The sequence below is a fragment of the Epinephelus lanceolatus genome, chromosome 3 (assembly GCF_041903045.1).
Source record: "Epinephelus lanceolatus isolate andai-2023 chromosome 3, ASM4190304v1, whole genome shotgun sequence".
NCBI lineage: Eukaryota > Metazoa > Chordata > Actinopteri > Perciformes > Serranidae > Epinephelus > Epinephelus lanceolatus.
In genome coordinates this window covers 38,440,968-38,468,677 of record NC_135736.1, presented here as the reverse complement: position 1 = coordinate 38,468,677, position 27,710 = coordinate 38,440,968, and the positions used below count along the sequence as shown (strand labels likewise).

The following is a 27,710-nucleotide window of genomic DNA, read 5'->3' as shown; positions in this document are numbered from 1 at the left end:
AGCTTCTATTATCTTCTTTAAAGTACAGCTAAACACAAGTGTATGCATAGTGCGCATATAAAATCGATGTTTAGGCTGAGAAGCTTTTATTGTGAAATTCCCGGAAGTCCTTAGTACTACTCTCGCGAGCTTGACTCCGCGCTGTTTCATTATGGTAGTCGTCCCAACAAGCGGCTCGTAGAGCAGGAATCCAGACGGGATTATCAACAGCAGACACCGCCGAGCTACGGAGCGATATTTCTGCCGTTAGTCCGCCTCTAACCTCCGGTCCACATCGACATTTCCCTCTGGACGGACGTTAGCAGAGAGGTAAGCCGTCGACTCAGCCTCTGCAGCCCGCTTGTCATTGACAGCTCGCGTTATTAACAGTAACCCGGATTTTTTTTTTATTGGACAGGAGAAATACGGGATTCGGAAACGCTTACGTTACATTTTTTGCTTTTAGTTAGCCTTTGTTTAAATATTATTTAACTATACGTAGTTGTAAAAAAAATAAATTCATGGTTGAATGAGGCCTGTGATTATTGCGAAGCCTGATAGTCCCGGTTGAGCTGTTGCAGGTCGATGACATCCACTGGAGGTTATGGCTTATCGCCCCGCTAGCGGTGATTTTCTGTGGCTACTAGCCTCGCGGCCGCCGTATAGGCAGCAGGCAGGCCCGGGCTGCCTTCAGAGGAGGCTCTCCGTCCGTAAATGCGACAAAATCAGCGCATAATGTGTCTTATTGTAAAACGGTGGTGTTAACATCGACCATGCTGCCGTTCCTGCGATTTAAATACAAGTTAGCTGCTGTGACGTCAAATGTGTCGGTGTTGCTGTGTTATATTTTAATATAGTGTCCCTTTAATATTCTTACACACTTCCACAGGGACCTTTACATGGCAACCGGCTGCTCGGCCCTCCTACCCTCTCCCGGTACCGTGCAGCTGCAGCATCCGTCATCTCAGCCTCCACACTAACGGGATGACGAAGGGAACCGAGCCTCCGCACGTAGGCTACCGGCACGGCGAGGCGACGTTCATGGACTGCAGGAATTTCTAAAACCTCGGTGGCAGCGCAGCAGAAATATAAAGTGACTTAAATTTTCATTGTTGAGACTTATCCATCTTTGTGCCACTGGAGCTGGTGGGAACTTGGAGGCTACTTTAGAGGAATCAAGGACTCTAATGAACCAATAAGAAACGTCTTATCAAGTAGAAATTATATTTATTCAATATTTGTGTAATAACCTGAGATCTGCTGCAGTCTTCATCAAGGAGCAGATGTAATCAGAGTTGCAGTATTGTACAAAATATAAGATATACTATCAGGTCATTAGGTCACACATACAACCCACAGAAGACACTGATCATTCTGGCATCATGATGGTGGAAGCCACCATCACCTCGAGTCTCAGGACTACTGCAGTCTAACAGACATTTTGGTTCCCCTGTGGGAAAGAACGGAGCAACTGGTGGTGGTCCTCCAGCAACATGGACTACCACGCTGAGTGCTGTTTCTGTGATCCTGAGGAGGGTCACGGTGACGAGCCGCCGCTTCACAGTATCCACGCGCCCAATCGGATCCGCCCGTCCTCCTACAGAGCCCTGAGGAGCGCTGTGTCCAGTCTGGCCCGCATCGATGACTTCTTCTGTGAGAAGATAGGTTCGGGCTTCTTCTCGGAGGTCTTCAAGGTATGTGAGCTGTCTGCTGATAAAACAAAAGCTTCTCAGTGCATCTCAGTCCAGTCCAGTCCAGTAATGAGCCCCTTTCTATAGTTCACCTGCTAGAATATATGCTATGTTTACTTTCGTCTGCAGCATCCTGTTCACCTGTCCATTTATCAAATCAACATTTGACATGCATGAAGGAAAATAACACCACAACGTTTAGAAAAGCAATACTTGAATCATACATGATTAAGAGACATTATTTGAACCTTACTTGTCAAGTTTATTTCTTCATATCTATCTTTATTATTAAATATCGGGTACCAGCTATTAACAGATCCACATGAAATACAGTTTCTCTGACAGTGTGATGTTAACATTCAGCCACAGAGGACTGCTGACACATTTCTAATGTCACAGCTGTCCGTAGCCTGACATTACCTTATTTAAAAATGATATCAATGAGCTCCACACTCTTACACATTGTACATTTGGGGGAGAAAGGAGCACTGATGTGTGATTGGTACTCTGTATCAGCAGAGTGTCAATATCAGTTCATCCCCATGGCCAACACAAACTCAACCCCAAAGATTTTCAGTTCACAATGATAAACACATGAGAAAAACAGCACACAAGCTGCAACCAGAGACTGTTTGTAATTCTTGCTTTATAAATGACAGTAAAGCCACACTATGCAGGATTCTCCCAAGAGTCAATGTATAGACACATACAAAAGTAGTCTCTCTCAATCATCACTTATGACCCATTAGAAATGTTTGGCGGTGTGTTTTGGTGCAGATACTCTGTCCTCTGCCCGTATTTTCTTATTTTTGTCCTATTTTCTGTGCTTGGGACATTAAAGGGTGTGTATCCCCACTGCACTCAGGTGAGGTCAGGGCTTCATAAAAAGGAAGTGACCCGGTGCCAGACCATAAGCAGCACACATGCACAAGACGCAGTGCCAAAATAGAATGCAAAAACAGCGAGGCGAAATGCCAAGCAAGAATAAATCTCACGTTGGCTTTCACTTTCGCTGGTAAGGGTATTTTCAGAAAGTAATCGACAGTCCTTCATAGTACGTTTAACATGTGGCAAAAAAGTCAAACCTGACTCACTGTTTGCCGCAATGCAATACAAAGTCATTGCCTATGTACTGCATCAGCCATTCCATTTACATGATCAGTCCCTTATGGAATTACTCGGACAGATTAATAAACAACAAACCAAAAATTCTTGTGCATTTTACCCAGCAGCATCTAACAGCACAATATACTGGCCTGCCTTGAACAGTCAGCTTTAAATGTCCCTGGAGATATCCAGCTCTGGAATTTAAATACAGTTCACAATATTCTCAGATCCTCTCATTTTCATTCAACATCCATAAGAACTGTAAATGTTGCTGCAATAACTTGCCAGAGTTGTAAAATCATTCCTCTGAGCATGATAGGCTGAAGCAGCATTTTGGCATCCGATACACCTTCACAGATAAATGATAACTGCAAGCATGTAGCAACTATTTGACAAACAGCCATGAATGTCCATGTCTCCCTCAGAATAAGTGTTATGACTTTTCCCCTCTAGAATCACCATCAGGCCAACATTTTAACTTGCCGATCACAACCAAATATCTGCAAAACTACATTCCCATCAGCCTCAGCTGTACTTTGTGTTTACTGCCAATTAGCAAATGTCCGCATGCTAGTTTTGGTCTTGTTTTCAATGTAGAAAAAAGGTCTTCAACGGAACGTTTTGTCATACAGGGTGTCTACAGGTCCTTAAAAAGTCTCAAATGTCTTAAATGATTTTTTCTTTATATAAGGTCTTAAAAAGTCTTAATTTGTCTTATATTCAGATTCGGTCTTATATTTCTGATCACATTACTGCGAAAATTTCTCCAGCCTGACAGACCCAGTGACTGTTTACAATCATTGGACAGACCGAAGAGTTGCGATAATAAATAGCAGTTATGACAGCTTAACTTAAACTCACCCAATCGTTATCATTTTTCCTTACCATTCACTTTGAACTGACATCAGTGTGTTTACTTTAAATTTAACTTGGTTATATCTTACACCCTGTCATAGTTTTAGTTGACAAAATTTCCATTGAATTTAAGTCAAGATAATACAAAAAAGAATATACCAGGGCATATTGTGCAGCTGTTTAATACCATCTGCAAAATATATCAGATCCTTCAGATTTTTATATCAAAATTCAAACATGTTTTCTTTCTGTAAAACAAAATATGACATGTGCTTACAGAAGCTATTACCAGCCAATTTTAGCCAAAAATACTGTGACATCCACCCATCAATCAATCTGCAACTTTTAGCCACACAGAGCTAAAATTAAGTTAGCTAGTTAGCAACAGCATGCTATGTCGGTGTGTCTTCGTTTCCCCAAAATACCGTGGTTACAGCCCTCTGACTAGAATTAATTCACTTTGAGGAGAGTGGTATCTGTGGCAGCTCCACATTATGCACAAGGCATTCTACAGTGGACTGCTTCAGCAACCAAGACTACAAGGAGCATACGATGGACTACGTCTCTCGTACCGTGACTGATACTACAATCCTACTATATCCTAAATTCCTCCCAGTGTTATATCCCGCCTTTCTATCCTGTCTCACTCATATATAATACTGAAGCTAGATACTCTCAAAATGTTAGATACTCGCTCTGTGCAACAGCACTATGGCGATGAATCCAAGTGATGCATAAAGCACAAGTCAGATTGAGCATAACATGATTTACACAGCAGCATAAAGATGTGATTCCCAGTGGGTCCTGACTGAAGCTTCGCTAATGCATTGCGCTAATGTTTAAGTCATTAGTTGTTGCATTAAAGGCCTGTTTGTAATTCATGCACATACATTTGTGCGTGTCTTCATTTGTGCATATTTGTCGTGTGTTGCACAGACAGCGTGTGGGTGTGTGTATGTCAGGTGACGGGCTGACTGGAGGACAGATCCCACTGTCCAGACTAAGTAGATTACTCTCACACCACCTGTGTGTGTGTGTGAGAGTGTGTAGACATCCTACTTTTTTCTCTTAGGTAGTCTTTATGTACATGTGTAAATGATCGCCTCCTGCCCACCAAATCAAGAGTCCACACAGCATCCACATGCATCAGTCATGACCATGTACAGTAAAGGCATGTAAAGTAGTTGTTGGAGTATTTGCTCAGGGTGAGGGTTTATACAGAGTGGATTCCAGCGCACATTCCTCCGCTCTTATCTGAAATAGCCAAAGCCTTACACACTCACTCCCAGAAACAGAGTCATCGAAAACCAGGGGAGTGGCACCTGGTATAGATGAGGACTGTTTATGGCTTGAAGTAGTTTGATGACCATCTTTTATAAAACTTAATACTTAAAGTTACTCAGTGCTTCGTATGATTTAAATGATATAAATACCTCTGGTAACATCCAGTGGTTTAATGCCCAAGTGCTGCAAAGGATGACGTTTTATGTCTTTTATTTTTCTATGTAGATCTGTCCACAAACCACAAACTAGGGTTGCAACAGTATGGTACAATAACAGTCTTAGAAAACACACAGTTTTACAGTGTTGCGGAATAATTATTATCAGTCAGAATGACATTTAAAGGAATGAAAACAGAGGGGTTTTTTTTGGTTGAACAAACATTTTGTTACTATAATTGAAACTTCAAACCATTTTTTAATGTAAGTATGTGTAAAAAGTCTTCCTTTGAACATAACTAAAATAAAGGTGAGATTCTCCACCCAGTTTCTTCTTCTTCCATTATCGTCGGCAAGCAAACCCACGGTATGATAGCCGTCAACTTTTTTGAAACCGGTATATCGCTGCAACTCTACAGCAAACCAATCCGACTATTTCAAGGACACTAACAATATCACAAGGCTCAACAATAATGATTGCAAGGGGCAAATAAAATGTCATGTTGGGCGAGTAAATCTAGCAACACACTGCTGGCACCTACCTGTTATTTTCCTGGAGCTGATGATGGAAGTAGCTAAGCAGTGAGCCATCTCACTTCTTTCTTATTTATTTTGAAAGTTGTACATGTGCAGTACTGCTCTTGGGTACTCGAGAGAAAATGTGGGTAAAGTTTATGAACTGAAGCACAAGCGAGCATTTCATTTATCCTGGGAACAGGAATTAAGTAGGGTAAAACTCTTAACTATGTATTGTGCAGTTTGCTGCAAGTTTGCGAGCAAGGCGAATTAAATGGGGACATTTTTCAAAGTATGTCTTCATTGTCTTTACTGTTATTTGATAACCGCTAATAAATAAAACAGTTTGTTTTAGGGGCAAGTTAAATTGACTTTGGGCAAGTAGATTTCTGACTTACTTGCCCAACCAGGCAAGTGTAAAAACATCATTAACATTGAATCCTGAATTGTCCTCATTCTGTTTATTCTGTGCACACTTAAAGTGAAACTGATGGTGATCTTCTCAGCTGTGTGGCTAAGATAGAAAACGGTTCATTTCAACCACAGGGGGGCAGCTGTTACTTTAAAATGGCTAGTTAAATCAACCTAGAAACTAACAGTGGTGCCAGTACAGTACAGAAGTAATTCAACTAGAAGTGCGTGGCAGTATATTCACCTGCAGAGACTCCGCCCTCTGTCTGTATTTTCCTATTTCCCTCTTACATTGCTATGTTTGGGACATTGGATGAATCAGAATCAGAAGTTTATTAGATTTATTATTATTACTGTTAAACTCAGCCTGCTGTTTTCCTGTTAACTCTGTTGTGTTGGCGTGCGTACCTCCTGTCTGCTGCTGGGCCAGGTCTCAGTAATGGCCCATTGGATTTGTGCAGATCAGGAGAGTTGATGGGAAATCCAGAAAGCCTATTAGTGCTACGCTATTAATATACACACACACACACACACACACACACGCACATACACACACACGTACACAGAGATGCATGCACTTGCAGGTCCAGCCAGACACTGTCTGAACTTTGCAGGCACAAATTACCAGTCAATGACCAGTCTGGTCACACACATGACCACAGACCCACTGTACCTGCAGCTTCACATGTTCAGCACATGTTCATGAAGTGTGACACTGGGATTCTCTGCTGTACAGTGTAAAGGTCAAACCCAAGTGAAAACTAGCCAGATGATTTTAGACTTGGAAAATAATCTGAAAAAACAAAACAAAAAACAGCTTAACTACAAATTAAAATGATTAAATATAACATTTCTGCATCAGCATGTCTAAATGACTCAACCTTATGTCATTTATTTTTTAATTTGTATACTTATATTTTCCCAAAGGTCTGCACTAATATTAAAACCCAGAGAAATCTGTAATTTGATATGAGGTAACGGTGTGTTTCATTTGGCAGGGTGCTAGACTGCGACCAAAATTGTCCCATATTTTTTGTTAAAGTGCCTGTCAAAATTTCACGTGGTCGCATTTTTGCAGTGGCACGATGCAGACTGAAGTCTCTAACTCTGACAAAGAGACAGCTGTGGCAGGTCCGCGTTATATCTCTGGTGTTTGTAATGTCTGTATGGTCACTGCGCTGCATTTTTTTAATCATCTGGTTAAATTTCTCGCTCTGACCAGGCGCCGTTTCATGCACCTTGCAGTCCCTCTGTCTCACTCCCCACAGCTAGGGACTGCTCTGCTGGAAGGACAGCAGGGAGCAGCCCCAGTGGCGGGGGATACGCCGGTGGCCAGTGGCAGCACTGGGTCTAAATTGTGCATCAGAAAGTTTGCTGATGCAGTTGGGAGTCGAGGCAGCCCAGGATCAGACACCTTGTGCTGGGGTTTGAAGGAAAAAAAAGACACAAACTGCGACTCCAGCCTGATGCGTCTGTTTGATAATTAAGGACAAGCTTGAATAAATGTCAGCTAACTGTGTGGGGACCCAGTGTTGCGTATACATTAGCTCTTTGTGTGTTTTTATCTTTGCTGTGCCACTTAGTTAGCATTAGCTAACTCTGTCCAATGACTGTATTTTGCTGTGTTCACGAGATGAAGCAAGACACCTCCATATCTCTCAGTGTTTACAGTGCTTCCCAACTGTAAACCCTCTCTGGTTGTTTGTTACAGGTGCAGCATCGGATCACAGGGCAGGTGATGGCACTGAAAATGAACACGCTGGCTAGCAACAAAGCTAACATGCTCCGAGAAGTGCAGCTCATGAACCGGCTTTGCCACCCCAACATACTCAGGTAGGTAAAAACGTACATCTGAAAACACATTTCCAGTGTGGTATCGAAGCCTTAATGTTGTCAGGTGAGATTAGATCACTATAATGAGCGTTAATCGTCCTTTTACTAAAACCTCTGATCAGGTTCAATCACTGTTTTTCTCAGCAATTGGTAAACGGTGAAACAAATACTGCTAATACACCTATTAGTCTGGTTTTAAGGGGACATGTGCATTGTACTGTGTAATGTTCCTTTAAAGGCAGGTACACACATTACAATTGTCTTGCCAGTTACAATTAAGATTTGAGCATTACAATAGATCAAACTTTAGTTTGGAGTGTGTCAACTTTGGGTGTTAGATTATTCAAACTGTTTACTTTCTGATCCAGACGCATCAGATTTTTTCAAACGTTTAATTTTCTACAACTAGATCCAAGGCCGTTGACATCACGTGTGATGATGAGAAATAATAGTTCAAATATAACCCTAAAACATTTCAGCTGAAGTTGCGCCTCCAGGGCTCTCTGAGAAGTTCTCAGTACCCAACCTCTCCATCCACCAACACATTGAAATGTAGCATTTTTGTTGTTTCTTTACCTTTCTGTAGGGCTGTAGTACTCAAGTTGGGTCTCGTTCTGCGAGCACTTCCTCTTCCCTGTATGTTTTTAATCCAGCTGAGAACATACAGCACTCAGCTGTTCAGACAAAGAAGTGTCTCAGCAGCTGGTGAGGCAATGCTGTGAGTGAATGATAAACTTGGATGTGGCTCCTGATGAGCTCTTCTTAAAAATATCCCATCACTCAGTTTGCACCATGGCAGTATCAGATGACTTTGTCATTACTACTAAGAAACACAGGGGGTCGCCAGAGTCAACATATTTCACCATAGGGGGCTTTGAAATGCGTGATGAGATAATGGGAGTGCAGAGAAAGGTATTTCAAATCATATTTCTTCTGCTCTCTTCAGGTTTCTTGGGGTTTGTGTGCACGAAGGTCAACTCCACGCTCTGACTGAGGTAAAACTTTTACTCGAATCTTTCTTCTTTTTAAACTGTCAGATTTCTTCAGTTTCTTGAAACGTCTGTAGTATGTAATAGATAAAATAAGTGAAACTCCACATGTCAAAAATTAGTCTTAAACCCACCAGTACCATTGGGGAGGTATCCATGGCAACATTATAAACTCTGTTTGTATCTTGCAGATGGTCATAAATGATCCATGTGTTGGTTGTCTCTTTCGGCACACGTTACATGTCAATATCTGTCAGGAAGATTTATTGAAGGCATGTATTTGTTTCTCTCTGCAGTATATAAACGGAGGCAACCTGGAGCAGCTGTTGGACAGCGACCTGTACCTGTCGTGGTGCGTCAGGATTGGTCTGTCTCTGGATATCGCCCGAGGGCTGCAGTACCTGCACAACAAGGGCATATTCCACAGAGACCTCACCTCCAAGGTACAGCATACAGGTTGATTCAATAAATAGAAAGTGAGGCGCTCTGCTATGTTGTTATTAAAGCAACATTACACAGATTTTTCACCCTAAAACAAAGTTTCAACATCATTTAGATCGTACAACAGAGTATTAGGGCCACATTGAGAAAAAAATAAATCTGAGATTTTGAGGAAAAAAGTCTTAATTTCAAGAAAAAAAATCATAATGGGCCTATTCAGCTATTCTGCTAACTAAGTCTAAAAATAACTTTCAAAAGTTGCTTTACACTTGACTTGAACCCCAGCCATGGTTTATGCATGTGAATATCTCGTGCATAAACCATACTTCCCCCACGTCTTCTCTCTGATGCAGACTTTGTCGCTCCTCTGCACAAAAAACTCACTAACAGCCGCTAACATCTGTCTTTTTAATGTCATGGGAAATCTACATATACACCCGGGTCAAATGACACTGCAGTAGTCCTGGGTATTCATCAGCTGCAGCTGTGATCGGCATTGATGGAAACACAACACCCAGGTCAATGCGGTAATTTTAGCCCCTTAACCGGCAAGGTGCAATGATGCGCCACCACAAAATACGGCCTGTCTCCGCCCAAGCAGCGCTCAAACATTGTTACAAATCAGTCTGCACTGAGTGAAAGAGTGACTGAATAAGTAAGAGATATATATATGAAGAAGTAACCACCGTTTTTAGTGTGTCATGTTGAATGCAACACAGAAAGGCATACTCGTCTGCTGCAGAGCTCTACTGGCAATGGGAAAGTAGTCTAGTGCCAATTTTTAGCAGGTTTTCCCGTGTTTAGAAAACTCACGTACACGTGTTAATTTCAGTGGAAAAGGGTTATAACTTTAGTGAGTGAGTAGCATCTCCCGGGAGAAGAGCGTAACACTTTACAGCTAATGCCATCTTGTAAAAAGCCTCAGGTTATTGATGGAAAGTTTACAACTGTAGCCTGAACAGGTCAGAACAGAGAGCTCATCTTACAGAATGATTTATTTCATCACAGCCTGGACAAATAAAACCAAAACTATCTGCATGGCTTGACTAGAGTTCAGTGAGAAAATGTTTTTTTTGTACTTTGAGGTGATTTATAAAATTTTACAAATACTTGTTTGTAGATCTCACCTACTGACTCTTTTTCCTGTACAGAACTGTTTGGTTCGCTGTGATAACGGCGTGTTCACGGCTGTAGTGGGAGACTTCGGCCTGGCAGAGAAGATCCCCGATTACAGGTCAGTGGGGTGAAATCCAGAATCTTGATGCCTTTTCCTCTGCTGTAGTCGAAAAAGCAAACAGATCTGTATCCACTGAGGAGCCAGTATAAATATGTGTCAGTACAGGAGGTTATTTATGCTTGGTGTCAAAGGTCTGTGCCATCTCAGTGTGTCTTTTGTGCCTAATGTATCGATGAATTACTCCTTGTGCAGAACCAGGTCTCTATATGACACCGGAGATGAGTACACTCTATCATTAGTTGGGGATAGAGCTTTATTTATTTTTATAATTCTTTAATTTATGAAAGAATTATTGGCACAGAGGTGTTGCTAAAATTTTGTTTCCTGCATGGGAAAAAATCAATATAATATGGCCAAACACAACAACAAAGCCTGACAACAAAATTAAGCATGGGCAGGGCTGTTGCTTTTATTGCATTACATTATTCAGTGCAGTCTAAATTTACATCATAGACTGTCTCTATAATATACAAAACATCATATATAAAAATTCTATTCTATACAAATAAACTGTAACAATAACTCACAGCAAATTCTGACTATAGTAGTGATTCAGAGTGAGCACCTGATTTCATGGAAGACCTCTCTTTCTTTGCAGTGACGGTGTGGTGAAGCAGCCTCTGGCCATCGTGGGCTCCCCCTACTGGATGGCCCCTGAAGTTCTGAGAGGAGAGCTGTACGATGAGAAGGTCTCTCCACAGGATCTTTGGTTTCAAACACACTCAAGATGATTATTCAGGAGTAAAACAGGCCGCAATTTAATCCCTATTATTGGTGGGGGGTGAGGGAGCCCTCCTGTGCGGAGTTTGCATGTTCTTCTCTCCATGTCAGCGTGGGCTTGCTCCGGATACTCTGGCTTCCTTCCACAGTCCAAAGACATGCAGTGACTCTAAATTGCCCATAGGTTTGAATGTGTGTGAATGGTTGTCTGTCTCTATGTGTCAACCCTGTGATAGTCAGACGACCTGTCCAGAGTGTACCCTGCCTCTCGCCCAATGTCAGCTGGGATAGGCTCCAGCCCCCCCATGACTCTCAAGAAGATAAGTGGTTATGGAGAATGAATGAATGAATTAAGTCATGACACTGAAAATCTTTTAGATAACACTGAGCTATGCTTTCTGTATTTCAAAACGACAAATTCTTGGCAGTGCTCCTCTCTCCAACTGGCTTTTCAACCGTTGTTTATCCTGCAACACATCACCTCTTGCGACATTTCAGAACAAGACTTGGACCAATTTCAAAAATTGTTGAGTAAGTTAGACACAAAAAACATAGGAAATATGGTCCAGGTTTAAAAACACACATTTCTTTTAAGATTGAGAGGTCCGTGCTTATACGTTAAGCGACATAACTCCTCCCGCCTCGTCCTTCTTGCGGATCTCAAGTAACAATGATTGGATGTCGTTAGAAATTATCACCCAACTCTAGTCTATACAAAGTGTATTGTTGGGTGTTAGCATACCGACAGTGAGCTTGGGTGAGCCTTGAGGCAACATGAGGCACTAAAACGAATTCAGGGAGTGCTGAATCTGAAATAAATTAAACCTTTCTAATAATTTTCAGATGTTTTATGACAGAGCATTAACACAAATATCAAAGACGTATTTGTGAAATCTTGGTTGAGCCCTAACCTAACCTATATGTGCATTCTCAGAGAACTAACCTAAATTCCTCTCCTCTGTTCAGGTGGACGTGTTTGCGTACGGCATCATCCTGTGTGAGATCATCGCCCGGATTGAAGCTGATCCTGACTTCTTACCCAGGACAGAGGTACCCTTCACGCCTATAATTCAGTCTGGTTGTGTAGTAAAGGAGAGACATGTCTCTCTCTCACGGACAGAAACATGTTGATACTTTTATATTTTATTGTGGGAAGAATAATGTCTTATGTCAGTGTTCCAAAATGCTTGTTAGGAGAAAAAAGCATTTCAATAGAGAGCCATGGATGCTAGTTGCAGATGTTGATCCAGGTAAAACTAGTCGTCAGTCCGCAGGGAGAGGACCTGATAGTTCTTCACCATAGGGATGCGTGTCTGTATGTGTAAATGACTGTGTAATTTTAATGGTAATTTTGTAACCTGTATTAGCAGCCGTTATGATTATTCATACTTGATGTGATGTGATTTTACTTAATATTTGCAGCAGCACTACAAGACATGGAGTAATTAACACATTACACTGAAACACTTGTGTATGTACGTGTGTGCAGGACTTTGGTCTGGATGTGGAAGCATTTGAGAACATGGTTGGGGATTGTCCCGCTGCGTTCTTTAGCCTGGCTGTGACCTGCTGTAACGTAAGTCCACGCACATACACCGTCTCATTTGTCATCATGATAACCCATTATTGCAAAATATGTTTTCAGTTTCATTTTTGCTTGTCTGACATCACCATGGACTGCGTGACCTCTCTGAGACAGTGTGTCTTTGTTGAGAACGTGTTATTAAGTTCTCTAAATGAAGGATTTATTGAGGTTTAGATTCTTGGCCATCGGCGTCGGTCTTTGTGTTGATCTTTTGTCCTCGTGTTGTTTACAGATGATTGCAGAGAGGCGTCCCTCGTTCTCTGAAATTGTCTTCATACTGGAGGGCATGGAGAGGGATGAAGAGAGAGAGAAGCCCATTGCACTCGGTAAGAAAAAAAAAAACATTTTTCATGTCTTCATTAAATGTAAAATACATGCATTTACAGCACTGTTGATTAGGCATGTCACAACACCAGGAATTTAGTAGTCCATACCAATACCAGTGAAATTCCACGATTCTCAAAACCCACTTTGAAGCCACAGTAAAAACCAAAAACAAAACAATGAATCCCATGTACTTCAACACTGTCTTTATGTTTTGTCATAATCCCTGCCTCAAATGCAAAGCACTATTCTGAAACAGATATTCATATATAAACTACAATACATTGACATATTTCTCCTCAACTGTTGTCATTACTTAGCACTTGTACATGTACAATGTGACGATTGGTCGGTATATACTGCTCTGTCATATCCAGAGGAACTGCAACCCCAGTAGGGCTGTACAATGAATTGAAACTTTATCAAAATCACAATATGACCAAGTGCAATTTCCAAATAGCAGGAGCTGCAGTTTTTTTTTTAATAAAAGATAAAATGTATCCCAACACACCATTATTGATAAACTATCATGGTGCTACAGAGACACTCCAGCCTACAAATCATATTCCGGACCTAAGGGAACATGTTTGTGTGCAAAAATTACATCATCATTTTTATGTTTTTCAGCCAAAACTAAATGATCATTTCCACATTTCCACTCATATCGCAACTACAATATCCGTCAAAATAATAGCAATATAATTTTGTTTTTGCATGTGGTGCAGCCCTAATTCCCAGTACCTACGGTTCTGGAGAAAAATGAGCACTGTCACTTGTATCAGAGTATCGGTTCTTGTGACATCCTACAAGCTTACATGAGTTTTTTTCCCCCTAAATACTCTGATCTGTCCCCTGTCTCTGAGCGTAGTAAGTGTTGTGCTGGAGGATGGGGCGAGGGAAATGCATCATGGATATAACAACAGCATAGATGGCCAACACTCTGATTAGCCAGAGGGTGTGCATTATTTTCAAAAAAACGTGTTAGTCAATGCAGGGATCCTCTTCAAGACATAATCTCAAGATCAGGTTATAAAGCAGGACCCATTTATGACCCCATTGTGCTTTAGTGATACACATTTCCAAACAGACTTTCATTAAAACTAACACAAACCATTTGACACACAGTAGTTGCTCATCTTGCCCAGTTGGACATCCAGCCTTGGCCACAGCGCCTGACACATGATGAAATCACATGACTGCCACATACAGGTTTCCTCTTTTAGGTTTTCCCCTGGAGAGTTAGCTTACTTCAAGGCTGACTCATGCCCAGACAAGAGATGAATGAAAAAGAAAGTAGAATTTTGGTAGAACTCCCAGGAAATACCAGGATGTCATGCCCTGGGAGTTCTACCAAAAAATCTACTTTTGTTTTACCGGTAAAAAATACCTGAAGGAACCGGGAAATTTTTAGCACATCATTTACTAAGACAACTTCCCTAAACCAAGCACACAGTTCAACCACACAGTCTATGGCTAATCTTCCCCCCCTCTCACATGTCTTTGTTCTTCTTTTCCTTACTCAGAGCCAGTGGCGGTAGACGTCAGCCCATACCGGCGCTGCAGCTCTCCCTGTCACCCTGGTGACCGCAGCCAGCAGCGGCAAGGCTTGGCAAGGAGCCAGTCGGACATGTTACCCCCAGCAACCCTGACCCCACCTCTTCTCGGGACCCCTGCGCGGGTCAACCCCTTCTCTCTCAGACAGGATCTGAATGGGGGGCGGTGTAAACTCTTAGACACGCCGAGCAAGTCCGTCATCTCCCTGACCTTCACCCTCCCGGCGCTGCGGGACCCGTGTTCCTCCCCCCACATTCTCCGAGGGATGCCTGGAACGCGAACGCTGCCAAGGAGATGCCGGTCACTCCCCTGTACTCCAGAGCTCAGCCGGACTGTAGCCTTGTCAAGAGACACAGAAGGGAAGGAGGACGAAAAAGAGGAGGATGTCAGAGCGGTGATTAGGAGAGGTATAGGGGAGGTTGTGGAGGACGAGATGAGGAAGAACACAGGGTTGTCAGAGAGGGCAGATGAAAGGTTGCAGGTAGAGCAAATGGAGATAACTGAGAAGAGAGAGTTGTTGAAGGAGGAAGATCAAATGGGAGACGATTCAGGTCTTCCTGTGGAGCTGGAGATGGTGTCACTGGAGCGGTTAGAGGAGGAGGAAGAGGAGGAGGAGGATGAGAGTGTGTGTCTAACAGAACCCATGGACTGCACCAAGTCTCCTGAGCCAGCAGAGGGAGTCTTGGACTGCACACCTGGAAGACCCCTGCTCACCTCCACTTCCTCTTCCTCCTTACAGACGAATGGCTGGCGACTTCCCATCTCCAACGGACCTCCCTCCTTGCCCGCTCTGCCACGACTGGACAATAACAATGGCTCGGCCCTTGTGATTGGCCAGCAGGTGCAGTGGGGTGGAGGAGGACGGGCTAATGGTTACAGTGGAGTCCAGGTCCAGTCCTCTGACCCTAGTGGCCCCTCTGAGCAGGACGAGGTCATCTCCTGTCCGGGCTGCTGTCTGGTGGGTCTGAGTTTTCCCTCTGTGTGCCTCCGTGGTTCAGCTGCCGTGCCTACTCCCCGCCGAAGGGCTTCGTTACCACGGCAGCGACCCTACCGGAACCTCAACGGCACCATAACTGGTGGCAGTGCTTCCTCATCAACAACAGCCGCCACGGCAACCAAAGCTCTACTGTGTCGCAGCACAAATGGACTAGTAGTGGGTGGGCCTACGGTGCCATGTGAGCCTGGGCGGTCCCTGCCAGAGGCCCAGACATAAGCCTGCTCACTGGGGATTTGGTTTTGAACTTGCGACATGCACCGGTACTAAATGTTAGCGGACAAACATAGCAACACAAACGGTCGCTATGCTAACACCAAGAACCCAATACTGACCCCAGCCTCTGAGACGTGTTGTTAATTCTGTGCAGTCACAGCAAACAGTTGGTGACTAGGGTGCCACCTGGTGGGCTGGAGGATTAAACACAACAAATCGCTGTGACGGTGAAGAACACGGTGGTGTAACGGAAGAGGTGGCTAAAGCAGGCAGAATACGGCTGAACATTGAACAGTCAGGGTCAACAACACGTTACTGCCGCTGGAATGGTGCTTATCCAAACAGAGCAGCTAGTCTGATGCACAGTGATGCTCGTCCCAATTTTTCTGAACCAAATCAAACTGAACTCAACTGTGCTGGCTTCAAATCTGGAGGCTGTCGCATGGGGAAAAAAAGGTGTGTGGCTGATTTAAGAAGCTAAGTCTAAGCATACTTGTGGTTCATTACAACGTGGGTCTTATTTTGGTAGTCTTGGCCATTGTTTCTATCAGTAATAATAACATTGTACTCACCAAGTTAACTGCTGAGGTCTGTGAACACGTGACAGTGGACACTGGTCACTTTTGGTTTTGCCTCAGAATGTATTGATGGCCTGACTGCTCGTGTTTGTTACCACGTATGGTTTCATTGTATTGCAGTGATTAGTTCAGTGCCGGTTCAAAACGTGCCTGTTCAGAACGGGCCGTCTGTTTGGCCTGTGGTATTGCTGGTTGCTGCTTTCTCGAGAACCACTCAAACAACTTCACACTCAACACTGCGTCTCCTTGGGTGCTGAGCAATACACCTGGTCCCCCACAGCTACAGATTTATTATAAGTTTAGATATGAAAAACATTGAATTATGATGCTATCCTAACTCATTGCACCCTGAAACAACACGCAAAAAGCCCCAAAGCACTTAAAAAATATGCAACTCAATGATACACTACTTATTTACTGAGAACCTCAGAGGAAAAGATTACACTACTACATGTACCCTGACAGAGACCTGTTACTGGTTATGTTTCAGGTACAGATTCAATACATTTAAGGACATTGTGAGGTAATGCTTCGCTTTCACTCTTCACTTCAAATAAAAATTTGAATGCAGGACTTTTACAACACGGTATCAATAGTTTTACAATCACAACTTAATAATTTTACCTCCAAAAAAAAAGTTCATTCTTCTTCTATCACTGCCAATACCAACATTCCTGATCCCACTCACAAGGTCTGCCCCTGAAAAATCCATCGCGGCTACTCATGATCAGAAACACTAGTGAAATACACTCAGTGGAGTTATTAATATCTAAATAGGCGGACTAGTTGCTTGCTTTGACATAACCACCACAATTTTAAAGTAGAGCAAGGTATTTTGTCAGGTGTAAGGCGTCATAAACATTGGTGAAATGCACTTAGCGAGACATTTCGACTTTGCAGAGCCCTGAAACCCTGCCCCCACTGCTGCACAGTTCACTTGTTTATTCAGAGTTTATTAATACTGAATGTGTCGCTTATCAAATTTGACAGTTCACATCCCTGCGCCCCCAGCAATACACCTGTGAAGTGTGAAGTTGATTAGATGGACAGTTCTCGAGATATGGGAAGGAAACACAGACAGCTTTATCGTTAGATTTCACCGTGTTCCCAGTTCTCAGCAATAACTTAAGTAAGTATAGATATAGATAATGGCCCACACTACAAAAATAAGTTAAAAGATGAGGATGAGGATTGTCCTTTAATTTGTACAGTGCTTTTTGGCAAAGGTGGTGGGAGGAGAGAACCTTTTGTAATTCATTGCCCCTCCCTTTATGGAGGAAGTTTAGGAGGAATAAAAACTCTTTTGTTTTGCATGGCGGTGCCGGCAGCGGCGCTCTGCAAGCCCACAACTGATGGAACACTGCTGCACTGCACTGTTAATCCCAGGTTGTATAGGGACACATGTAAAGCACAGTGTGGCTGCTGGTTCATAACTGTATGTGAAAACACTGTTTTTAATTCTATTTAACTGATTAACAGTAGCTACAGGGGGAATATTTATAAAATGAATAAAGATGATTTACTTCTGACATTTTTATAGCAGTTGAACTGTGTGTGTGTGTGTGTGTGTGTGTGAGAGAGGAGCTGATATCTGTTGCTTTGGGGGACTTATCCTGGGCTTGTCATGTAAATTCTTTATTTTTGCACTTCAGTTCAGAGCACTTTGCAGTAAGACACCAGGCTTTTACTAAACGGTGCTTTATTTAAATCTGTGCTACTGGTGTTTTATATATATGTGTGTGTGGGTGTGTGTGAGTGTGTGTGCGTGCGTGCGTGCGCTACTGGCCCAACAAACTACAAACCTTTCACCCTTTGACATCTGCTCCCCCTCACATGTATCTCGTGTGTCTACATGTGCATTTTGATTACACTGTTGTAACTTAAAAAGTGGTATGTGAAGCAGGTATGCGTATTTATTGTACAGATCATTCCACACACTGTGTGTGTATGTGCTTTTGAGCGAAAGGTAGAGTGATGGATACTCGCAGGATAACTTTTATCCCGTCATTTCTGATGTTGAACTATGATCTCGCTTCATTTCTATGTTCTGTTCTTCTATACAGCTAGAAACCTGCGTGCAATAATCTGGTAATAAACAAATATGGTTGTGCATAACCCACTGTGCTGTTTTTAATATTTTTTTTCTTTAACATTTACTACATGGGTGAAAGTGAAACGGTACTTACCTGGTGAGATGGTGAGTTTGTGTATGTGCGTAAAGAAAAAAGGCAATCACATGAGATTTATTAAATCGGTTAATTGAAATATAATTATAACTAACTATATTTTCATTTCTGAATACAAATACTCATCTTGACAAAACCACCATGCTGTCCATCATATTTAGCTATCACTGTAGCAGAGGAGAAGAAGATACTTTATTCATTTTTTTCACTCTGTTGTCATACAGGCCCGAAATACACACACATGCACAAACAGAACCTATACATGCATTAAATATAGAAATGTCAGAGCAAGGGGCAGCCTTGGACAGCAGTTGGGGGTTTGGTGTTTTGCTGAAGAGCACATTGGCAGTGCCCAGGAGGCAAACTGGCACCTCTCCAGCTACCAGTCCATGCTTCGTCCTTGGTCCAGACAGGGACTTAAACCTGTGACCTTCCGATTCCCAACTCAAGTCGCGATGGACTGAGCTACTGCCGCCAGGAGTGTGGTACATACTGAATATAACTGAATCACTATGTGCCAAAAAATCACAACATACACACCTAATTCGTAACTTAAAAGCCAGATAATAGAGTTAAATGTGTGAATAATTTACGTCTTTGACTATAAAAAAATGCTACTAAATAAAATAATATTAAAAGTTTTCTTTTGATTGATTCATCAGATGACACACTGCCTCAGTCTTTATGTAGCTTGTCTCATACTGACAATACCAGCAACAATAAAAGGATTGTAATTAAAACTGAAATAACCAAAAAGTACCTTACCTTACCTTAACTTTATGAAATCTTAATAATAAATAACAAGCTAAATTTTAGATACATTTTGACAATGTTTGACATTAAAATGGATGAAAATGACTTAATAGATTAACCGAGCCAGGCTGCAGCATCTCCAAAGAAAAATGATAAAGTGCACTAGGAGCTGAATTTGTTCCTGGAAAACATACACTACATGTCACACTTTAGAGATTAAAAACTAAATGGAAAAATGGAGAAATCTGTTCTCCAACCAGGCACCATGAACTCTTAAAAACCCTACATGCAAACACAAGACCTCTCAGTGAACTTGTCTACTCTTATCTACAGCACGAAGCTCTGCAGAAACTAACATTCTTATTCCGGTACCACAACATACCACAAAACCTCTTCCTGAGGTATAACCTGAAAACATTTCTATCCTCGCTTGCAGCCGTCAGCAGCTCTGCAACAAACTTTTACTTCCACAAAAGGAAATACCACAAAAACATGTGCTGCAACTCACACATTCTTATCACCTGTATGATATAACCGTAAAATACAAAAATCTAAAAGCCACAGAAAGAACTGTGGGTGCCTGTGATGCAGATCTGCTGCCCTCATTAACCTCAAGAGAGCAAAGACCGTACCCCTTTAAAAATGGGTCAGACAGGCTGTTAACACTCACCAGCTGTGAGTCTAGACAGAACACTGTTATTCAACAATACGTTGGGTTTATATTACCGCAGGACATTTCCAACAAATGTAGTTTCATTTTCATTCTAAAGGGGGAATGGTTTCCTGCATTAAGCTGCCATTTCTTGTAAATGGTGGAGGGAGGGGTGAGCAGAGGGTGAGGCAAGACGTTATCAGAGGAGCTTTAGGAGGAGGATACAAGAGGATATAGACACTCATGTCAGATAAACAGCAGACTCTTTTACAGCTACAGTTGAAACCAGAAGTTTACATACACTATATAAAAAGGCACATAACCTTTTTTTTCTCACCGTCTAACATTAAATCAAACTAAACTTTTCCTGTTTTTGGTCAATTAGGATTACCAAAATTATTTCTATTTGCTAAATACCAGAATAATGAGACAGATCATTTTTTAGACAATTTTTTATTACTTTCTTGAGAGTCAGAAGTTTACATACACTAAGATTAGTATGCCTTTAAACAATTTGGGAAAGCCCACATGATGATGTCATGTCTTTGGAAGCCTCTGATAGGTTTATTGACAACATGTGGGTTAATTAGAGGCACACCTGTGGATGTATTTTAAGGCACACCTGAAACACACTGCTTCTTTGTGTAACATCATGGGAAAATCAAAAGAAATCAGCCAAGACATCAGGAAGAGAATTGTGGACTTGCACAAGTCTGGTTCATCCTTGGGTGCAATTTCCAGATGCCTGAAGGTGCCACGTTCATCTGTTCAAACACCATGGGAATGTCCAGCCATCATACCGCTCAGGAAGGAGACGGGTTCTGTGTCCCAGAGATGAACGTGCTTTGGTCCGAAATGTGCACATCAACCCAAGAACAAAAGCAAAAGACCTTGTGAAGATGCTGGCTGAAGCTGGTAAGAGTGTGTCATTATCAACAGTGAAACGAGTCCTGTACCGACATGGGCTGAAAGGCCACTCTCCCAGGAAGAAGCCATTACTCCAAAAGAAACATAAAAAAGCCAGATTACAGTTTGCAAATGCACACAGGGACAAAGACCTTAATTTTTGGAGACATGTCCTGTGGTCTGACGAAACTAAAATTGAACTTTTTGGCCATAATGACAATCGTTACATTTGGAGGAAAAAGGGGGAAGCTTGCAAGCCTAAGAACACCATCCCAACTGTGAAACATGGGGGTGGCAGCATCATGTTGTGGGGTTGTTTTGCTGCAGGAGGGACTGGTGCACTTCACAAAATAGATGGCATCATGAGGAAAGAACATTATGTGGACATACTGAAGCAACATCTCAAGACATCAGCCAGGAAGTTAAAGCTTGGGCGCAAATGGGTTTTCCAAATGGACAATGACCCTAAGCATACTGCCAAACTGGTTAGAAAGTGGCTTAAGGATAGCAAAGTCAATGTTTTGGAGTGGCCATCACAAAGCCCTGATCTCAATCCTATTTAAAATTTATGGGCAGAGCTGAAAAGGCATGTGCGAGCAAGGCGGCCTACAAACTTGGTTCAGTTACACCAGTTCTGCCAGGAGGAATGGGCCAAAATTCCTGCAAACTATTGTGAGAAGCTTGTGGAAGCATATCCAAAACGTTTGACCCAAGTCATACAGTTTAAAGGCAATGCTACCAAATACTAATGAAATGTATGTAAACTTCTGACTCTCAAGAAAGTAATAAAAAATTGTCTAAAAAATGATCTGTCTCATTATTCTGGTATTTAGCAAATAGAAATAATTTTGGTAATCCTATTTGACCAAAAAACAGGAAAAGTTTAATCTGATGTGTTAGACAGTGAGAAAAAAAGGTTATGTGCCTTTTTATATGGTGTATGTAAACTTCTGGTTTCAACTGTATATGGAAGATCATGGTTCATAACTTTTTGATAATTTTCCAGTAATTTCCAAGTCGTTTCATAGAAAGGACCATGTGCTGTATTTTGGCACTATGTAAAGGGAAATTCTAAATTACTGTTAGTGTGACCGAGAGAGTTTTAAAGTCAGTACACAGCTACACACATAACAATGTGAATTCTGTCTACAGGCATGAATATAATGCAACATGAAAAACGTAGTATAAGTAGAAGTATTGAAGGGGAACTTCCTATGATCTGAGACAGTCCAAAAACATATGTTAACATGAACAACTCTCTCCCAAAACCAAAAGCTAAAGTGCTAAAACTCAAATTAGTGATGTCACTGAGTGTGAAGTCTGCAGCTGCTCCATGCACAGTGAATTGGGTAAGTTTTCAAGGGCACATCAAAGGGCAAGCCAAAATCTCAAGGCACACCTGTATTTATATCTGTGCACAATAGCTTCTATAACATTTGTTATCACTCTTATCACGACATAATACAATGAAAATAAGGAAAAACAGCTCTTGTGATACTGTCGCCTGACTAACTTTGTTGTCATTTTCTCCGTGCAATAAAGCGATCCATTGTCCCACTCATGGGTTTCTCCTTTGAAATGTTATCAGCGACCAATAAGATCCCTTAGTTAGGAGATGGGTGCACACAACATACTGATGCAGTCAGTTAAAAATTAATTCATGATTTATTGTACAGACCCAATTGAATATTGCAATAATAATGTGTGGTTATTACAAAACCCCACGGCACACATGGATTAGCATCATGGCTCACCAGTGTGTCACGGCACATCAACACTGTTCCAGATCACTGCTTCCCAACCTGGGGGTCTTGACCTCGGTTAGGGGTCGCTAAAGCTTCACAGTGGGCCTTTTTATCTCAAGGGGTTGATGGACTAAGAGTCTCATCCTACTCTCTAATGTGCTATGTATGAGCTCAGTCCTGCGTGTTCTTTAATGAAGCAATAGGAGAAGATATTCGGTCTCAGTTAATGTAGTTTATTAAGCAGTAAAGGAATAAAATTACAGAGCTCTGAGTCTCAACTTCACGTCCCTGACGAACAAAGGTGTGTCAGTTCACGAAGTCTGACCTCCTGTCCTTTCCCTGACCCAGTATATTTGAGCGTAACAGAGTGTCATTGTGCACGCAAGGCGTTGTCCTCTTCTCATTGGCAGTTCCACTTCCTCCTTCACCACACCACGCCCCTGCCTCGTGTTAATCTGACTCCTTCCCGCTGGCGGTGGGGGCGTGGTTCCTGTTTTGAAAGACAAGAGAACAACACAACTCCCTACACGTGCTGTACCTTACTATCTGTATATCACTTTCTATTCTTTTTACCATATATGAAACTAATTATCTAAGCATTGCGGTATGTGCTCCTCAGACTTCATGTCTCTTCCTCTCCTGTACTTCTCCACTTCTGCAAAGCAAACACATTCACAACGCTCGACTCTGTAGCTCCTCTTAAAAAGAAGTTAACAAAGCAAAGAAAGTTTGCTCCTTGGTATAACTCTCAAACCCGTAGGTTAAAACAAATATCGCGAAAATTTGAAAGGAATTGGCGATTAACCAAACTGGAAGAATCTCGTTTAATCTGGACAGACAGTCTCAAAACTTATAAGAGGGGCCTCCGCAATGCCAGAGCAAACTATTACTCAGCATTAATAGAAGAAAACAAGAACAACCCCAGGTTTCTTTTCAGCACTGTAGCCAGGCTGACTGAGAGTCAAAGCTCTATTGAGCCTTGTATTCCTTTAGCCCTTAGCAGTAATGATTTTATGAGCTTTTTTAATGACAAAATTCTAACTATTAGAGGCAAAATTCATGACCTCCTGCCCTCAGATGGTAGGCCTACCTATCTAACCTCAAACACAGCTGTAGAATCTAATATATATTTAGATTGCTTCTCCCCAATTTCTCTTCAAGAATTGACCGCAGTGATTTCTTCATCTAAATCATCAACGTGTCTCTTAGACCCCATCCCAACTAGGCTACTTAAGGAGGTCTTTCCTTTAGTTAACACTCATATATTAGATATGATCAATATATCCCTATTAACAGGCTATGTACCACAGTCTTTTAAGGTAGCTGTAATTAAACCTCTCCTAAAAAAGCCCACCCTGGATCCAGAGGTGTTAGCCAACTATAGACCAATATCTAATCTTCCCTTTATGTCAAAGATCCTTGAGAAAGTAGTCGCAGACCAGCTGTGTGATTTTCTCCAGGATAATAATTTATTTGAGGAATTTCAGTCAGGATTTAGAGTGCATCATAGCACTGAGACAGCTCTAGTTAAAATTACAAATGACCTTCTGATTGCTTCAGACAAAGGACTCGTCTCTGTTCTTGTTTTATTAGATCTTAGTGCGGCGTTTGACACAATTGACCATCAAATTCTACTGCAGAGACTGGATCACTTAATTGGCCTAAAAGGTTCCGCACTAAGCTGGTTTAAATCTTATTTATCTGATCGTTTTCAATTTGTTGACGTTCGTAATGAATCATCCTTACGTACCAAAGTTTGTTTTGGAGTTCCGCAAGGTTCTGTGCTCGGACCAATCCTATTTACTCTATATATGCTTCCTTTAGGTAACATCATTAGAAATCACTCTATAAATTTCCATTGTTATGCGGATGATACACAGTTGTATTTATCGATGAAGCCAGAAGAAAGTAATCAATTAACTAAACTCCATAACTGCCTTAAAGACATAAAAAATTGGATGAGCACCAATTTCCTGATGTTAAATTCAGACAAAACTGAAGTTATTGTTCTTGGCCCCAAACAACTCAGAGACTCTTTATCTGATGACATAGTTTCTCCAGATGGCATTGCTCTGGCCTCTAGCACTACCGTAAGAAACCTCGGAGTAATATTTGATCAAGATTTGTCTTTTAATTCTCATTTAAAGCAAACCTCACGGACTGCATTTTTTCATCTGCGTAATATTGCGAAAATTAGGCCTATCCTGACCCAAAAAGATGCAGAAAAATTGGTCCACGCTTTTGTTACCTCAAGGCTGGATTACTGTAACTCTCTATTATCAGGTAGCTCTAGTAAGTCCTTAAAAACTCTCCAGCTAATTCAGAATGCAGCAGCTCGTGTACTAACAGGAACTAAGAAACAAGATCATATTTCTCCTGTTTTAGCTTCTCTGCACTGGCTCCCTGTAAAATCCAGAATTGAATTTAAAATCCTACTGTTAACTTATAAAGCTCTAAATGGTCAAGCTCTGTCATATCTTAGAGAGCTCATAGTGCCATATTATCCCACCAGAACACTGCGCTCTGAGAACGCAGGGTTACTCGTGGTCCCTAAAGTCTCCAAAAGCAGATCAGGAGCCAGAGCCTTCAGCTATCAGGCTCCTCTCCTGTGGAATCATCTTCCTGTTACGGTCCGGGAGGCAGACACCGTCTCCACATTTAAGACTAGACTTAAGACTTTCCTCTTTGATAAAGCTTATAGTTAGGGCTGGCTCAGGCTTGCCCTGTACCAGCCCCTAGTTAGGCTGACTTAGGCCTAGTCTGCCGGAGGACCCCCTATAATACACCGGGCTCCCTCTCTCTCCCTCTCTCTCTCTCTCTCTCTCTCTCTCTCTCTCTCTCTCTCTCTCTCACTCTCATCCTATTACTGCATCTTGCTGACTCGGCCATTCTGGATGTCACTAACTCGGCTTCTTCTCCGGAGCCTTTGTGCTCCACTGTCTCTCAGATTAACTCATATCGCAGCGGTGCCTGGACAGTGTGACGTGTGTGGTTGTGCTGCTGCCGTGGTCCTGCCAGATGCCTCCTGCTGCTGCTGCCATCATTAGTCATTAGTCATACTTCTACTGTTATTATACACATATGACTATTGTCACACAAGTATACTGTCAGATATTAATACATACTTTCAACATATTGTACCACAGTAGCCAGAACTATAACTATAATATTATTACTTTCATTAATGTTGTTGTAAGCTACTGTCATTACCTGCATCTCTCTCTCTCTCTCTCTCTCTCTCTCTCTCTCTCTCTCTCTCTCTGTCTCATTGTGTCATATGGATTACTGTTAATTTATTATGCTGATCTGTTCTGTACGACATCTATTGCACGTCTGTCCGTCCTGGAAGAGGGATCCCTCCTCAGTTGCTCTTCCTGAGGTTTCTACCGTTTTTTTTCCCCCGTTAAAGGGTTTTTTTTGGGGGAGTTTTTCCTTATCCGCTGTGAGGGTCTTAAGGACAGAGGGATGTCGTATGCTGTAAAGCCCTGTGAGGCAAATTGTGATTTGTGATATTGGGCTTTATAAATAAAATTGAATTGAATTGAATTCAGATCAGCTGAAATCATCTCAGTATTCTCATTGTTCACACATCTAAAACTTATATAGTGAAACACAACTTATAGTAAAACACATAACATCATTCTATTCCCAACAGGGTGTAAGAGAACTTTTAAATAAAAATGCGATAGGCCTTTATCTCATAATTTCGGTCACTTCTGTGAGGACAACTAAATCAAATTGTTATTTTTAAAGTTTGCATGGCTATTCAAGAGACACGTGAATACAAACACTTACAGGATAAGGGCACAGTGAAGACCTCAACACAAGCTACACTCACAGAGCCTTCACTCTCTGTTAAACAGCCTCATCCTACGTTAGAAAAGTATGCACTTAAACCCCCCCCCCAAAGAGCTAATAGAACAATGGCCAAGCAAAACATTGAATTTATCAAAAAAAGAAGCCTATTAAGCACGTATGATTGTGATAAAAATACATAATGTAATACACACATTTAATCTGGTCAAAATTAATCCAAAATGCTCACTTTACACAAACTTCCTGCAGTTATTGTGTTCACTGTTAAAGTTAATAGTACAGATTATCAGTTGTTTTGTCGTGTTGTTCTTGTTGTTATGCAGTGAATATAAAATATCCATAAAATACACCTGTTCACCTGCTCGTTAACACAAATAACTAGTTAGCCAATCACCTGGCAGCAACTCAATGCATTTAGGCATGTAGACAAGACGACATGCATTAAGGGACCACAGTGTACCCATCTTCTGATGGCTACTTCCAGCAGGATAACGCACCATGTCACAAAGCTCATCTCAAACTGGTTTCTTGGACATGACAATGAGTTCACTGTACTCCACTGGCCTCCACAGTCACCAGATCTCAGTCCTCTAGAGCACCTTTAGGATGTGGAGGAACGGGAGATTCACATCATGGATGTGCAGCCGACAAATCTGCAGCAACTGTGTGATGTCATCATGTCAAGATGGACCAAAATCTCTGAGGGATGTTTCCAGCACCCTGTTGAATCTATGCCACCAAGACTTAAGGCAGGTCTGAAGGCAAAAGGGGTCCAACCTAGTACTAGTAAGATGTACCTAATAAAGTGGCCAGTGACTGTATGTTAATTTACTCAATAGAAAAAAGGGTCCCATAAGGGAAAAAGGTTGGGAACCACGCTTATAGATGACACTGAAAGCACCCAGGGGAATGTCCGGAGTATATGGGTGCATTTTCTTTTTCAGGACTGAGAACACTACAATAGAATAGAGCTAATTTAGGTACAAAAAAGGAAACAGACATTCAGTGGGTCCACAAAATCTCCCATGGGTCTCTCATTCATTGTCTATGAAGCAGCTGCAGACTTTATACCCTATGACATCACAAGTTAAAAGACATAATCCTCTGGTTTCTGGCTTTGAGAGAGAGTAGCTCATGTTCACAAATATGGAAATGTCAATCCATACTTGAATCCATACTTGAA

The 27,710-nt window shown here is 41.8% G+C and overlaps 1 protein-coding gene across 1 annotated transcript; it reads left to right on the top strand.

The window, feature by feature from the left end:
• Positions 1–115: 115 nt before the first annotated feature.
• LOC117255398 (dual specificity testis-specific protein kinase 2-like) lies at positions 116–18,584 on the top strand. The gene is made up of 11 exons (XM_033624274.2): positions 116–309; positions 869–1,673; positions 7,710–7,831; positions 8,778–8,826; positions 9,117–9,263; positions 10,413–10,495; positions 11,097–11,187; positions 12,185–12,268; positions 12,708–12,794; positions 13,036–13,129; positions 14,651–18,584. The coding sequence occupies exons 2-11, from the start codon at positions 1,473–1,475 to the stop codon at positions 15,892–15,894; spliced, it is 2,202 nt and encodes a 733-aa protein (XP_033480165.2). The 5' UTR covers positions 116–309; positions 869–1,472; the 3' UTR covers positions 15,895–18,584.
• The last annotated feature ends 9,126 nt before the right edge of the window (positions 18,585–27,710 follow it).